At 50.4% G+C, this 13,785-nt stretch overlaps 1 protein-coding gene across 3 annotated transcripts in view; it reads left to right on the top strand.

The window, feature by feature from the left end:
* The first annotated feature begins 209 nt into the window (after positions 1-209).
* LOC135221692 (uncharacterized) overlaps positions 210-13,785 on the top strand; it is a 114,041-nt gene continuing 100,465 nt past the window's right edge. The window contains exon 1 of one of the 3 annotated variants that reach the window (XM_064259424.1): positions 210-527. In XM_064259424.1, coding sequence (XP_064115494.1) covers positions 342-527 — 186 coding nt within the window. In that variant the 5' untranslated portion in view covers positions 210-341. Of the gene's footprint in view, positions 528-1,344; positions 1,472-13,785 lie in introns of those variants that run through there. The other 2 variants (XM_064259425.1, XM_064259426.1) reach the window with 2 other exon arrangements.

The raw sequence follows: 13,785 nt of genomic DNA, 5'->3' as shown, positions 1-13,785 counted from the left end.
TTTACTAATAAAATAATAAAACGTTAAATTCCCCTTGAAAGTTTTTAAATGACAAATTTTCTCTATTTTTGTAAGACAAATCTAGTCATTGGCACACCTATTTAGCTCCTTAAAAATCCCCATAATATTAACTATACCAGTAAAATAAATTGCATAAAACTCAAGACTCACCCGGCATCCATGATCCCTCACTCCTCAGTCCACTCCTCCTCAGACTCCTCAGTCTCCTCACGTCGACGTCGTCGTGTTGACATCACACATGACCCTGTGAATGTTGTTACCTAGTGGGATAAATTTATATGAATCGGTTTCATGTAGTAATAGAGATCTGAGTCGTTGCCATGGCAACTTTTAGTGACCTGTTGATATGTCTAGTTCTGACAGTAGTGTTTACAATGTTGCATGGTAGTCTGTTTGTTTCTTGCGTAATAAATGAAAGTTTGTGCTCTAGGATACCAAACTGTTATCATAACCAATCTGGTTTGTGTACAGCTGGTGAAAAGGGACCTATTTCCTGTAGCCATCAGGTAAGATAATTTCGACTACTATATTACTACTCCTGAGGTGTATAATGTATAATCCAGTTGTGTGCGATTTCCTTTCAGGGCCGCAGGATAATTTTCGTCAACTTTTCCTGGTTTCATTTAGACGCGCATGTAATTGCACGCTCTCTGTGAGCGATTAGAATAGTATGCTCTGACCAAAGTAACCTAGATTAAATATTTTTTTTTTTTAGGACTCTAAAACCTCATTAATTTAATGATCTAATACAGCGGTACTTTAACTTGCAAGTAAACTTTCTTACTTACTATACTTGGCTATCAAGTAAGTTTTGAGTTTGATAGGTATAAACCTAGTCATCCCATTAGATTTACCTATAGGTACTAGTCTTGTGGTGTTTCTGAAACCCTCTGTTCTGTAAGTGATTCAAAGTTAAGGGGTGAAGTAATGTTGTGGTGATAGCTAAGCATCTTATCCTAACCTGTACTAAAATACCTATTTTGTGAAAGCCTACCCTAACACATAGCACAGGCTATCCTTATTTTTCCTAGATAAGTATACGACTGTAAAGCAGTGTATGGTATAGCATAAATAGTGTAGCATACCCCCCAAGAAAACCATTACCAAAGGTGTTCGAGACATGAAAATAAAAGTAAAAAAAAAAAAACCATAAGCTATTTCACAGTGACAAATTAACCTAACCCTACCAAGGGTGCTGTGCCCTATGAATGAGGGTTACTTACCTACCGTCCTCCCAGACCCCTCTAGCCCGACTTTTAGTGTTATACAATTTATAGACTAATATATGGATAAAATATAACCCCACCATATACACAGGTTGGTCCGCATAGAAGATGGCTATCTCACCTTATTCCTTTGGCGTGCTGGACAGAGGACCTGATTCATTGTCATTATTTTTGGGGGACTCATTCATGTAACTTTGGAGGACAGAACAGATTCAAACACCCATGTAAGAGTATAATTTTGCTGCTTGCATCAAAAACTACTGCATTAGTTGTTAGATTATCTTTTCACGTGATGAATAAACATCAGGCCAGATAATGATATACATATAGGTACTAAGTACTTACCATGGATGCTTGGTCTTTTTATACATATAAGTACCTACCATGGATGCTTGGTCTTTTTATCTAGTCTTTCATGTTATGCAATAATTGTTTCAATTTTCCAGGTGTGATTATTGCATTTTTATTTCCATATTCACAAATATCAAATGTACCTTGATGACTAATTCTCAGTATTTCCCCAAGAATAAAGAAAGTGCATCCTTGTTTCTCTTCTGCCTCATGAAGCATCTCCCCCAAATGACAAAACATGACTTTAACATACCACCATGGTTGTATTTATACCTTGCAATTGATTTCTATCCATATCAACCTCAACACTATCCATCTGCAGGACTTGGTTCAGAAAGTAATCATTGGTTTCCTCTCATCAAAACAAACTCAAAAACCACAAGTTTTAAAGAGTACAAAATAAAATATTAGTTTTATTTTTGTTATTGTAATTGTAAACAACAAACTGATTCATCAAACAATTCCAATCACAAATAATAGTATTTTCTAAAATGATTAATTAGGTTACTTAAGATGGTAAAACTAAATAGTATCTGCCTGAAAATCAATGTTTCTCTAGTGAAAAAAATTAATTGTATATATACCAGAATGTGGTTACATCCTTTTAGTGGGGAAGTGCCATCAGTGTATCTCACGCTGTGCACTATAGGCATTAATTAAGTTTCTTTGAAGTGTCCCTTCGTCCCCTAGTTGCAACCCCTTTAATTTTTTCTATACTACCTCATATTCTCTTTCTTCCATCTTGCTTTCCAACCTCTCCTGACAATCATATTATAGCGCAAGTGTGATGTTTTTCTCCAGTTACATCTTCTAAACCTTTTAACTCTCAATGTCCCTTTCTGTATTTAATGACCTCATAGGTCTCAGTGCTTGGCATTTGGCCTAAATTTTATGTGCAATCATTCCAACCACAAGGGTTCCAAACTTCTGAGTTAACTACAACAAAGCTGGATGAACTGAAACACTGGCTCAGTGTACAGTCAATATATATCACATGAACAAAAGTGTCATTAAAGATCTAAAGGGGACAGATGGATAAGTCATGCAATCAGGTCAAATTTTGAAGTAAATCCGATGGATTTGTTTGAGTGAAGGGCAGACAAACGGTGGTGTGGCTGAATACAAAGATGTAAAATGCTCAAGTTATTTAATTTTAATTTTTTTTTTGGGGGGGGACAAAATTTCATTTCCAAGAGAAATTATACTTGTTCTGATACGTAATACAAACTAGCGGCAGCTGGAATGGTCGTAAGCTTCGAACAAGGGAGTTCGGTAGTTAACTGCTTGTCCGACAGTGTGCGCGCCGCGCGACTGGGAGGTGAAGAACTACTTTTGCTTTCGGCCATGTTGGTGGAGGACTTGTTCGTCATCGCTCTCTGCCCGCTTCATCGTCGCATGCTTTGGTTGCGTGTTGTTTCTTCAACTTGGTTTGTCAGTGTAGTGAAAGTGTATCGTAAGTACATGACTTTCTTTATTACTTTTTATTACATTGATTATGGATTCTTGTGCAATGGAGCTATCCCCGCACCCCCCCTTCAGCCGCAGAGTTTGCCCTGGTGTGGAGGGTCGCAAGTGCGGGGTCTTTCGCTCTTTCCCTGAGATAGATCCTCATGTCCTTTGTGCTCAGTGGCGGGGGCGTGAATGCTCTCGGACCGAGCCATGTAATATTTGTGTGAATTGGTCGGAGGTGCAGTGGGTGCTGTACGAGGGTAGGAAGAAGCGTAGACCTGCCTAGGAGTCGTCGGAAAGGTCTCCTGCCAAGGAGTCGTCGAACAGCTCTCCAGCGACTCCCTTGGTTACGGACACTTCGTCTTCTTTCCTGCCCCTGGCTCAGCTCCCGTGTATGGCGCCTTCTCCTTCGGGGTGGGGGGTGGGGGGTTCTCGGTCCTTCTCTTCGCCCGATCCGTCGAGCGTAGAGGAGGGCGCAAGGTACCCCGACGTGCACCCTGGTTCCATCCTGGATGGAGGACCTGACGTCTGTCCTGAGGGAGCTGACGAAGAAGAAGAGGAAGGTGTCGTTGTCGTCTTCTTCGTCGCCTGCTGCCGCCTCTTCCCCTTCGACTTCCAAGGCTTCCAAGCCGAGGAAGAAGAAGGCTGCCTCCTCCCCCCCTAAGAAGGCTCCCTCGGGAACTTCTAAGGGCCCGTCTCACTCCGGTGGGAAGGGGGGTTCTTCCGCTGGTCCTCCTGCTCCTTCGGGAGCGGGGCCCATCTCTCCCTCCGCAAGGAAGAAGAAGACGGGGACCAGAGGGGTACCGGCTAACACCGGTACTTCCTCGCCTGGTGCTAGGGGCGCTGCCGCTACACCAGGTTCCGGCTTGGCCTCTCGTTTGCGAGAGGTACCGAGTGTAAGGTCTCCTGCGGGCGACCGTGCAGCCAAGGCTCAGGCGTCCGAGTTCGCTCAGCGCCAGGACCAAGGCACTTAGCGGAAGGCTGGTGAGAGCCACTCAGGTGACTCTCACCAGCCCAGCGATCGCTCTCATAGCGACCAGCTGGTTACCAGCGTTGGCATGCTGGTCCCTGACCAGTCACGGGCTGAGGCTGGTAGATGTCCCCTCGATTGCAGGAACCAGCTCCGGCTGGCCCCAGCGGTCTGACGTGCTGTGAGGACAGGCACCGGTCCCACCGCGATAGTGGTCTCTGCAGGTCCCCTGACCGCTGCTCCCACTGGGACCGGACGGATAGGGGGACCAGCAGCAGCTACTCTGACGCACAGGACCGGGGCCGCTGTTCTCGGTCCAACCGCTCTCCCCAGGGGAGTGACGCGACCAGGCCTGCAGCCCCCCCAAGCACACCGGTTCTGCTGGTGGGCGAGGGGGGAGCATCAGGTCTTCCTCTCCTGTTCCTTCAACTTCCTTGGGCTACACCGGGAAGGGCGAGGCAACAAGGAGTGATCGTGAGGGGCGCGCCCCTCATGATCTCGCCACGACGCCCTACGTGCCAGGCAAGGTCCTCCGATCGTCCAGGTCGTATGCGCAAGTGGCAGGAGGAGACCGGGAGGGGTCTGTCGCTGTTCCTTCTTCTGAAGGAGGAGGGTCTCAGGAGTCGTTCTTGCTGGAGGGGCTTGACGGTCCTACTCCTCAAGATGCGGTCACTCCTGAGATCCAGAGGAATTTTGCAGAGGTTATTGTGCTGATTCGTCAGCACAACGACCTCGGGGAAGGATCGCCGCTCCCACCTTCTGAGCCCACGTCCCGGCTCGAGTCGTTCTGGGGGCCTAGAAAGGAACCCAGGGCGACGGTGGGTCTGCCGCAATCGGAGCTAGCCGACTCAGTGCTGGGCCAGGTGGACTCGCTCGTCTCCGGACAAGAGGGTTCGCTTCGGTCTGGCAGGTCATCTAAGCTACTTCCCCCTCCTCTACTGCGACAGAAAAGATTCTATGTGCCATCCGAGGATCCGATGCTGCCCAAACAGGTTAACCCGGAGCTAGCCAGGCTAACTCCGGGAGTGTCTCTGCAACAGCTCCTGTCGGAGAACCTGGGGTTCTCACAGCAGGAGGCACTCGCTCTGGAATCTACCGCCATGGCGGCTTTCCAGGCAGTCTTCTGGCTGGACCTGTGGTCCCTCACAGTGTCCAAGGTCGCGGCCACCTCCGGGAAAATTACTCCTGAAGGGGACCCGGCTTTCAGGAGACTTGCCAGTCTGGGGGTAGGGCCATCTCCTACCTTGCCCACCAGACGGTAAACCTGTGGGCCAACCTGGTACTTAGGCGTAGGGACGCAGTCCTTACCCGAGTATCCAGGGCGGCTGGGCGTGAGGCAGCATTAGGACTTCGCAACGGACCAGTACGGAGTTCCTCCTCTCTCTTCCCAGGAGAGATGGTGGACGCTACGGTGGAAAGACGTCGCACCGATGACAGTGACCGTCTGGTACACCAGGCAGTTTCGAAGGCTTCTGGGCACCCTCGATCAACTGCGGCCAAGCCCAAGAGTTTGGCTAGCGCTTCCTCGGCTGCTAAGACGTCTAAACCCCGAGGAAAGACTGCCTTCGACTTCTGCCACGGGAGGTCGCAATCAGCCCCCCTCCCAGCCCTCCTTTCCACGAGGAGGGGCAGGGAAGAAGTTGAAGAGAGGCGGGAAACGCTAGGGACGGCATTCCCCCTCACCTGCTGTGTGCCGGGGAAAAGTGGGTGGGAGGGTTTTTTTGCCCTGGGCGCGAAAGCCATTGGGCAACATGGCAGCGCTACCTGGATAGTAGACGTCCTTCGGGAGAGATATCTGCTACCCTCCGAATCTCGGCCACCCCTCACCTCCAACCTGGTCCATCTTCAGACCTACGTTCCGGGAACATCAAAGGACGTTGCCCTTCAACAGGAAGTCAAGACCATGCTGAGCAAGGGAGCTGTGGAGATCGTCAGGGATCGGTCACCGGGGTTCTACAGCCGCCTTTTCCTGGTGGAGAAGTCTTCGGGGGGCTGGCGCCCGGTGATAGATCTCTCTCCCCTGAACCGATTCGTTCGCCAGTCTCGGTTCACGACTCTATCAGGGAGAACGATTTCATGCTTTCAGTGGATTTGAAGGACGCATATTTCCAGATACCCGTCCATCAATCCTCCAGGAAGTACCTCCGCTTCATCCTCAATGGGACGGTGTACCAATTCAGGGCACTGCTTCGGTCTCAACCGCCCCACAGGTGTTCACTCGAGTGTTCACGCTGGTGTCTGCTTGGGCCCACTCGTCCGGGATACGTCTTCTGAGGTATCTCGACGACTGGTTAGTCCTGGCAAGCTCCCGCTTGCAGTTGCTATGGGACAGGGATCGACTTCTTGAGTTCTGCCGCAATCTGGGGATCGTGGTGAACTTCGAGAAGTCCGATCTCGAACCCAAGCAGAGGATGAAGTACCTGGGTATGCTGATCGACACGGCTTGTCGCACGGTAGCAAGGCGAGTCTTTCCTGCAGACTCGTGGATCAGCAGATTCAGGGAGGCAGTCGACCAGTTCCTGTCTCGACAGGAACAGTCAGCTCAGCAGTGGCAAGTTATGATTGGCCACCTGTCGTCACTCGAGAAGTTAGTCCCTCATGGGCGTCTTCACCTGCGGTCTCTTCAGTGGAGCCCCGTGACCCTCACGGAGGAGGTGAGGCAGGACCTAGCCTGGTGGCTGGACGACAGGAACCTCTAAGAAGAGTGCCTCTCCGCACTCCCCCTCCCCCCCCGGAGATGTTGCTGTTCTCAGACGCATCCACCGAGAGATGGGGCGCACACCTGAAGGAGTTGCTGACTGCAGGAGTGTGGGACCATCACTACAAGCACCTTCACATTAATGTCCTGGAGCTCAAGGCAGCGTTCCTCGCTCTCCAAGAGTTCCGGGACCGCTTGATGTGCGACAACACCACGGTAGTGGCATCTGTCCCTTCTGTTGCACCAGTTGACGCTGCATGTGCACGAGTGGGCCGTGGCTCACTCGGTAGAGCTGTCAGCCCGCTACATTCCAGGCAAGAGGAATGTAGTAGCAGATAAGCTCAGCCATCGGGATCAGGTGATAGGGACTGAATGGTCCCTACACCCAGACGTGGCGGAAAGGCTCTTCAACCTGTGGGGGCGTCCAGTAGTGGATCTGTTCGCCACCCGGCACAACAGGAAACTCCAGGTTTTCTTTTCAGCCGTGCCGGACCCATGGGCAGCTGCAGAGGACGCTCTTCAACACCCGTGGGACAACCTCTTCGCTTACGCCTTTCCTCTGCCTGATTAGCAAGGTGATCAGCCGAGTGCATTCCAGGGGATGGGGATCCGTGACGCTCGATTTCGTCCCGAACTTCGTAGCGAAGACTCAGAATCCTTCGGTCCCTGACGACCGGTTCGAGTCTTTCACAATCCCTTCCCTGAAGGAATTCACTGATAATGATGCGGATGAGATGCTGCTTTGTCCTGTGAGGGTGCTACGGCACTATCTGAAGAGAACTCGGCACCTCAGGCCTGAGTGTCGACGCCTCTTTGTTAGCACCAGGGTTACCAAGAAAGAAGTGTCCAAGAACACTCTTTTTCTTTCTGGCTGCGTGAGGTGGTCAGTAGGGCGTACGACACGGCTGGTAGTGACGACACCCGTACCCTTCGTCCGAGAGCCCATGAAGTCAGAGGTATTGGTCCATCCGCAAGAACTCCCTGGCGCAGGTACTGAAGGCAGGGGTTTGGGCCAACCAGACCACCTTCACCTCCTTCTACCTTCAGCACCCGAGGGACAGAACAGCATCGCTTCCTTGTGTGACTGCATGAATGGACGAGTGAAAGAGAGTGTAACTGGCTTCTCTTCCTCCTTCATTCTTCTCCTCTACCTGTGGGCAGAGGGGCTGCGGTCGTCACTACGCTGAACAGGAGGCCGATGCAGGTAAGCTACAAAACTGAGCTCCATCCTATCCCTTTCAGTAGGGATAGGAGTATATATCTGCCACTCCAGACAACCGTGCATACAATTCTCAACTATGGTGTACGTCCAGCCATGAATAATCAAAGGGAAAAGGACAGTACGTACATAGTTTAACATGTCATCAAGGATACGCTTTTGTTCATGAAACTTACCTGTCAGATATATATATAGCTGTATTTTCTGAAGTCCGACAGAATTTCTAAAACTTACGACACACGTAGTGGGAGTTAGGGTGGTTAGTACCCATTCCCGCCGCTGGGAGGCGGGTATCAGGAACCATTCCCATTTTCTATCAGATTTCTTCTGTCGCCGGTGCCGTAAACATCTGTTTACACACCTCCGCCTCAGGATTTTGGAAAACTTTTCATTGCTTGAGTATCCTCTTGACTTTTTGGTTTTTTGATTGGATCGATAGCTTGGCATACGTGACTTGGACTGTTTTTTTGAATTTGGCTTAGATTTTTTCCTTAAATATGTCTGGATGTAGTTCGGCTAGCGCCAGGGTGTGTTCGAAAGTGGAATGCAAGGTTAGGCTTCCTAAAGCCTTGGTTGATCCTCACACATTGTGTAAAGGGTGTAGGGGGCAAGTGTGTAAATATGATTTACGCTGTAATGAGTGTGAAAGCTTGGATGATTTACAATGGAAGACGTATGAATCCTACGTAAATAAGTTAGAACGTGATAGGATTAGGAGGTCTTCCTCCAGGAGTAAGTCGGGTAGCAGACAGGGTATTAATGTATCCCCTTCTAACCCTCCTTTAGATTTTGTGTCTCCTAACCCCGTAGTGTTGCCTTCGGGCCCTCAAGTGGTGTCTGCGGAGGGTAATGCCCTTTCGCTTATTCTGGATTCATTGAAGACGCTTGAATCTAAAGTGCTTGCCCTTGAAAACAGGCAAAATAAGTGCAGTGATAGTGCCCCTAGTGAAGTGGAGGGGGCGTCAGATTGCCCTATAGCGCCTCTAGGCTGGGACCTCTGCTGCCGGACTCCCAGGACTCAGGGAGAGGGCATGTCGAAGGCCGAAGGAGGGTTACGGGGAACCCCCACCGATCTGGCGTCCCTTCAGCAGTTCCTGTGGACGCTTCCCAGGCTGCTAAGGAGCGTGCTCGAGCACGTATCCTGAAGGATTGTTTTTCGTCTTCCGACGCGTCCTCCCCGCGCAAGGGGTGGGAATCTCGTTCGGATTCGCGACCTTTGAAGAGGACTCTTCAAGAGCTTGACGCTTCACGTCATGCTTTGTCTGAGTGGCATTCTTCTCCGGAAAGCGTAGCTTTTCCGCCCCAGAAGAAGTCTAGGACGTCATCCGACGATGACGCCCGCGAGCGCCCCAGTCGCTCTAGAGCCAAGGGCTGTTCCTGGGAGAACGGGAAGAAGGCGTCCCCTCGCCCCTCTCCTTCTCACAAGCGCAGCTCGTCTCCGCGTAAGGAGACATCTCAGACGGAGATCATCATTGCGATGCAACGGCAACTGGACGCTTTACTGAAGCAGAAGGAGACGGTTCCTCGTCGAAGGAAAGACGATAGACTGCCTATCAAGAGAACTAAGCAGTCTTCTCCAACAGCTCCTCTTTCGTCCCCGTCTTCTGATTTTTCGCCCTCTAGACTTCGTTTTGCTCCCCAGGGTTCGTCTAGAGGTGACGTTAGACGCCAGGTTAGAGAGAGTTCTCTGCATGCTCCTCTCTCTTCCCGTAGAGAGGACGCTCGGCGTTCCGACTTCGACGCTTCTGCTGACGATGATTTTGTAGCTGTCGGACGGACTTCTATGCGTTCGGCCCCTCTTCGCCATGACAGTGTTGACGCTCAACGATACGCTAGTCGGGCAGTTGATCAAGTTTCTTCGCGGGACGTTCGTAAGGACGCTTCGCGGGACGTTAGAAGAGTCTCTTTGATGGACGCTCCGTTGGACGCTTCGCTGGACGCTCAGTCGGACGCTGATTTGGACGCTCGAGAGAACGCTACGTTGGACGCTCAGATGGACGCTCGTAGACGTTCTAGTAAGAGCTCTGTGGACGCGAATGTGGAAGTCCGCTGTCACTCGGATGTTGTTCCCGAGTCTTTGGCACGTTCGCCTCTAAAGGTGATTCCTGATCCTGTGACTGTTAAGGATACGTTTACCCTCGTCTTTTTCTCGTCATCGGTTCGGATAGGAGACTTGGAGCTAAAGGACTTCTGCCTCTTCCTTCGGATTTGCACTCGGGTAGGGAAGAAGGAGAACTTAGCGGTTCTTCTGAGGATGTTGATGAAGAACAACCTGCTACGTCTGCTTCGTCAGATTATCAAGTTTTGGCACGACTACTTCGTGATTCGTTTGGCGATACTTTCCAGCCTGCTGCTCCTCCTTCTCCTCCTTCTCAGTTTTCGTCGTCGAAGACAAGCAAGTCTCCAGGTTTCGTGAAGATGAAGACGTCGTTATCTACTAGAAGAGCTTTTCCGGAAGTTAACGCCTGGATGGAGTCTAGGAAAGCAAAAGGAAGGACTACTTTCGCCCTGCCTCCGTCTAGACTTAGCGGTAAGGCAGGGATGTGGTATGAGACAGGCGAGGAATTAGGATTGAAGGTTCCTACGTCTGCTCAAGGTGATTTCGCCAGCGTGGTTGATGCCTCAAGGAGGGCCCTTTTAGCCTCAGCTAAAGTATCTTGGACGACTTCCGAACTGGACCATCTTTTGAAGGGACTGTTTAGGTCCTTAGAGGTATTCAATTTCTTGGACTGGTGTCTTGGAGCCTTAGACAACCAATCTCGTAAGCCAGACTCGATCAGCTTGGGGGAGCTGTCCAGTGTATTGTCATGCATGGACAAGGCCGTCAGGGATGGCTCAGAGGAGTTAGCCTCTCATTTTTTCAGCAGGGGTGCTTAAGAAAAGGTCGCTTTATTGCAACTTTGCGGCTAAGTCTGTCTCTCCCGCACAGAGGACAGAACTTTTGTATGCTCCCTTCTCGAGTCATCTCTTCCCCCAAGCTATGGTGAAGGATCTGGCAGTTAGTCTGCAAGAGAAAGCCACACAAGACCTGTTGGCTCAGTCTTCGAGACGTCCGGCTGGCCCTTCAACGTCGTCAGGAGCCCAACCGTTTAGAAACCAGAGAACCCTTTCGTGGAGGGACTTCCGCTAGATCGTCTCCTCGAGGAAGAAGCCTTCCTAGAGGTAGAGCCCCTTCCAAGTCTAGGGGCAAGAAGTGAGAGATCGTGCCTTCAGTCACCGGTAGGAGCCAGGCTGCAGTTGTTTGCAGAAGCCTGGAGAGTAAGAGAGGCAGACACCTGGTCTCTCGACGTCATAGAGAAGGGTTACAAGATCCCTTTCATAAAGCCGCCCCCGTTGACTTCCACTCCCAGGGACTTGTCCCCATCGTATCCTCTAACAAAGCGAAAGATACTTTTCGACCTGCTCGAGCAGATGCTCGAGAAACGAGCAGTGGAACAGGTTTTAGACCTGGCAACGCCAGATTTACAACAGATTGTTTCTGTACCGAAAACAATCGGGGGGAGGGTGGCGGCCCGTCTTGGATGTAAGTCGTCTAAACCTCTTTATTAGAGAAGCAGAGGTTCAAGATGGAGACACCTCAGTCAGTTCTGGGGCCTTAAGACCCGGAGATTGGATGGTATCACTCGACCTCCAGGACGCCTACTTTCACGTCCCGATACATCCCCAATCGATGAAGTACCTTCGGTTCGTATTGAAAGGGAAGGTCTTTCAATTCAGGGCTCTTTGTTTCGGACTGAGTACGGCCCCTTTTATCTTCACCATCTTAATGAAGAACGTGGCGAGGTGGCTCCATCTTTCCAACATCAGAATCTCGCTCTATCTGGACGACTGGCTCATACGAGCCTCCTCGCAGACCCGGTGCCTGAAGGACTTGCAAACGACTCTGTCTTTAGCTGCGTCCCTGGGACTTCTGGTGAACTTCGAAAAGTCACATCTGACCCCAACACAGTCCATCGTGTATCTGGGGATTCAGATGGATTCAGTGGCTTTTCGGGCTTTTCCGTCCAGGAACGTCAGCAACAAGGCATAGAAAAAAGTGTCGGCCTTTCTAGGGAAGGATTCATGCTCGGTGAGGGAATGGATGAGTCTGCTGGGGGACCATTTCCTCGCTGGAGAAGTTTGTTTCCCTGGGGAGGCTACACCTCCGACCTCTTCAGTTCTTTCTGTCGGACAGCTGGACAGAAAAGGACAACTTCGACATGAAGTTAAGCATCTCGGAAGAGGTGAAGAACCATCTAAGATGGTGGCTCGATCCGTGGAGCTGTCAGAGGGCATATCCCTCAAGCTTCAGAACCCCGACCTAGTGTTGTTCTCCGACGCGTCATCCACGGGGTGGGGAGCAACTCTGGGGGGGAGGAAGTGTCAGGTACCTGGAGAGGGGAACAGGTAACCTGGCATATCAACTTCAAAGAGCTGGTAGCGGTTCAATTAGCGCTCCAGTTCTTCCAGAACTAAGTCTCCCGTCGTGTAGTTCAAGTCAACTCGGACAACACCACAGCCCTGGCATACTTGAAGAAACAAGGAGGGACACACTCTCGCTCCCTGTTTACGCTAGCGAAAGAGATCCTACTTTAGGGCAAAGGGAGAGAGAAGTCACAATATTGACAAGATTCATTGCCGGAGTCGAGAACGTCCGGCAGATCTCCTCAGTCGACAAGGACAGTTATTGCCGACAGAGTGGACTCTCAATCAAGAAGTATGCCAGGAACTGTGGGGTCTTTGGGGATGCCCCTTAGTGGACATCTTTGCAACGTCAAGGACGGCGAGACTTCCTCTGTATTGCTCCCCGGTTCTCGATCCGGGAGCAGTAGCAGTAGACGCCCTTCTATGGGATTGGACGGGCCTGGATCTCTACGCTTTTCCCCCCTTTCAAGATCCTGGGGGAGGTGATGAGAAAAATTTGCAGCATCGGAGGGGACGAGGTTGACTTTAATCGCCCCCTTTTGGCCCGCAGCGATCTGGTTCACAGAGGTGATGTTCTACCTAGTGGATTATCCGAATCTCTTCCGTTAAGGAGAGATCTACTCAAACAGCCCCACTTCGAGAGGTACCACAAAAACCTCTCCGCTCTGAGTCTGACTGCGTTCAGACTATCCAAAAGTTGGCCAGAGCGAGAGGTTTTTCGAAGTCAGTGGCTAAAGCTATCGCCACCGCGAGGAGACCATCATCAATCGCGGTTTACCAATCGAAGTGGGCAGCCTTTAGAAGTTGGTGTAAGAGAAAAGGAGTTTCCTCTACCACTACCTCTGTGAGCCAGATCGCCGACTTCTTGCTTTATCTGAAACAAGATCTGAAGTTGGCAGTGTCAACTATTAAAGGCTACAGAAGCGTCCTATCTGTAGTTTTTCGCCATAGAGGTCTTGACCTCGCTAACAACAAGGATCTCCATGATCTATTGAGATCTTTCGAGACGACCAAGGTACCACTACCGAAGCTACCTTCGTGGAACCTGGATGTGGTCCTCAGATTTAATGTCAAATCGCTTTGAACCTCTTTCCTCTTCGTTCGTCTTACGAGAGTTTTGACGAAGAAAAATACTGTATTCCTAACTGCTCTGGCGACGGCGAAGAGAGTTAGCGAAATACAGGCTATCAGCAAACACGTCGGTTTCAAAGGACATAATGCAGTCTGCTCTTTGGGTATGTCGAAACCCTTCCAATCTGTGGCCTAGAACATTCGAGATCAAGGGTATGGCAGAGATCATTGGTCAAGAGCCAGAAAGAGTCCTGTGTCCTGTTAGGGCTCTTAGAGAGTATATTCGTAGAACGAAGGAGTGCCGAGGTTCTGCGGAGAACTTATGGTGTTCGGTCAAGAGACCAAACATGCCCATGTCCAAGAATGCACTGGCATT

Source organism: Macrobrachium nipponense, chromosome 3 (genome assembly GCF_015104395.2).
Source record: "Macrobrachium nipponense isolate FS-2020 chromosome 3, ASM1510439v2, whole genome shotgun sequence".
Lineage (NCBI taxonomy): Eukaryota > Metazoa > Arthropoda > Malacostraca > Decapoda > Palaemonidae > Macrobrachium > Macrobrachium nipponense.
Note: the sequence above shows the minus strand (reverse complement) of the source record. Positions and strands in the feature narration are given on the sequence as shown.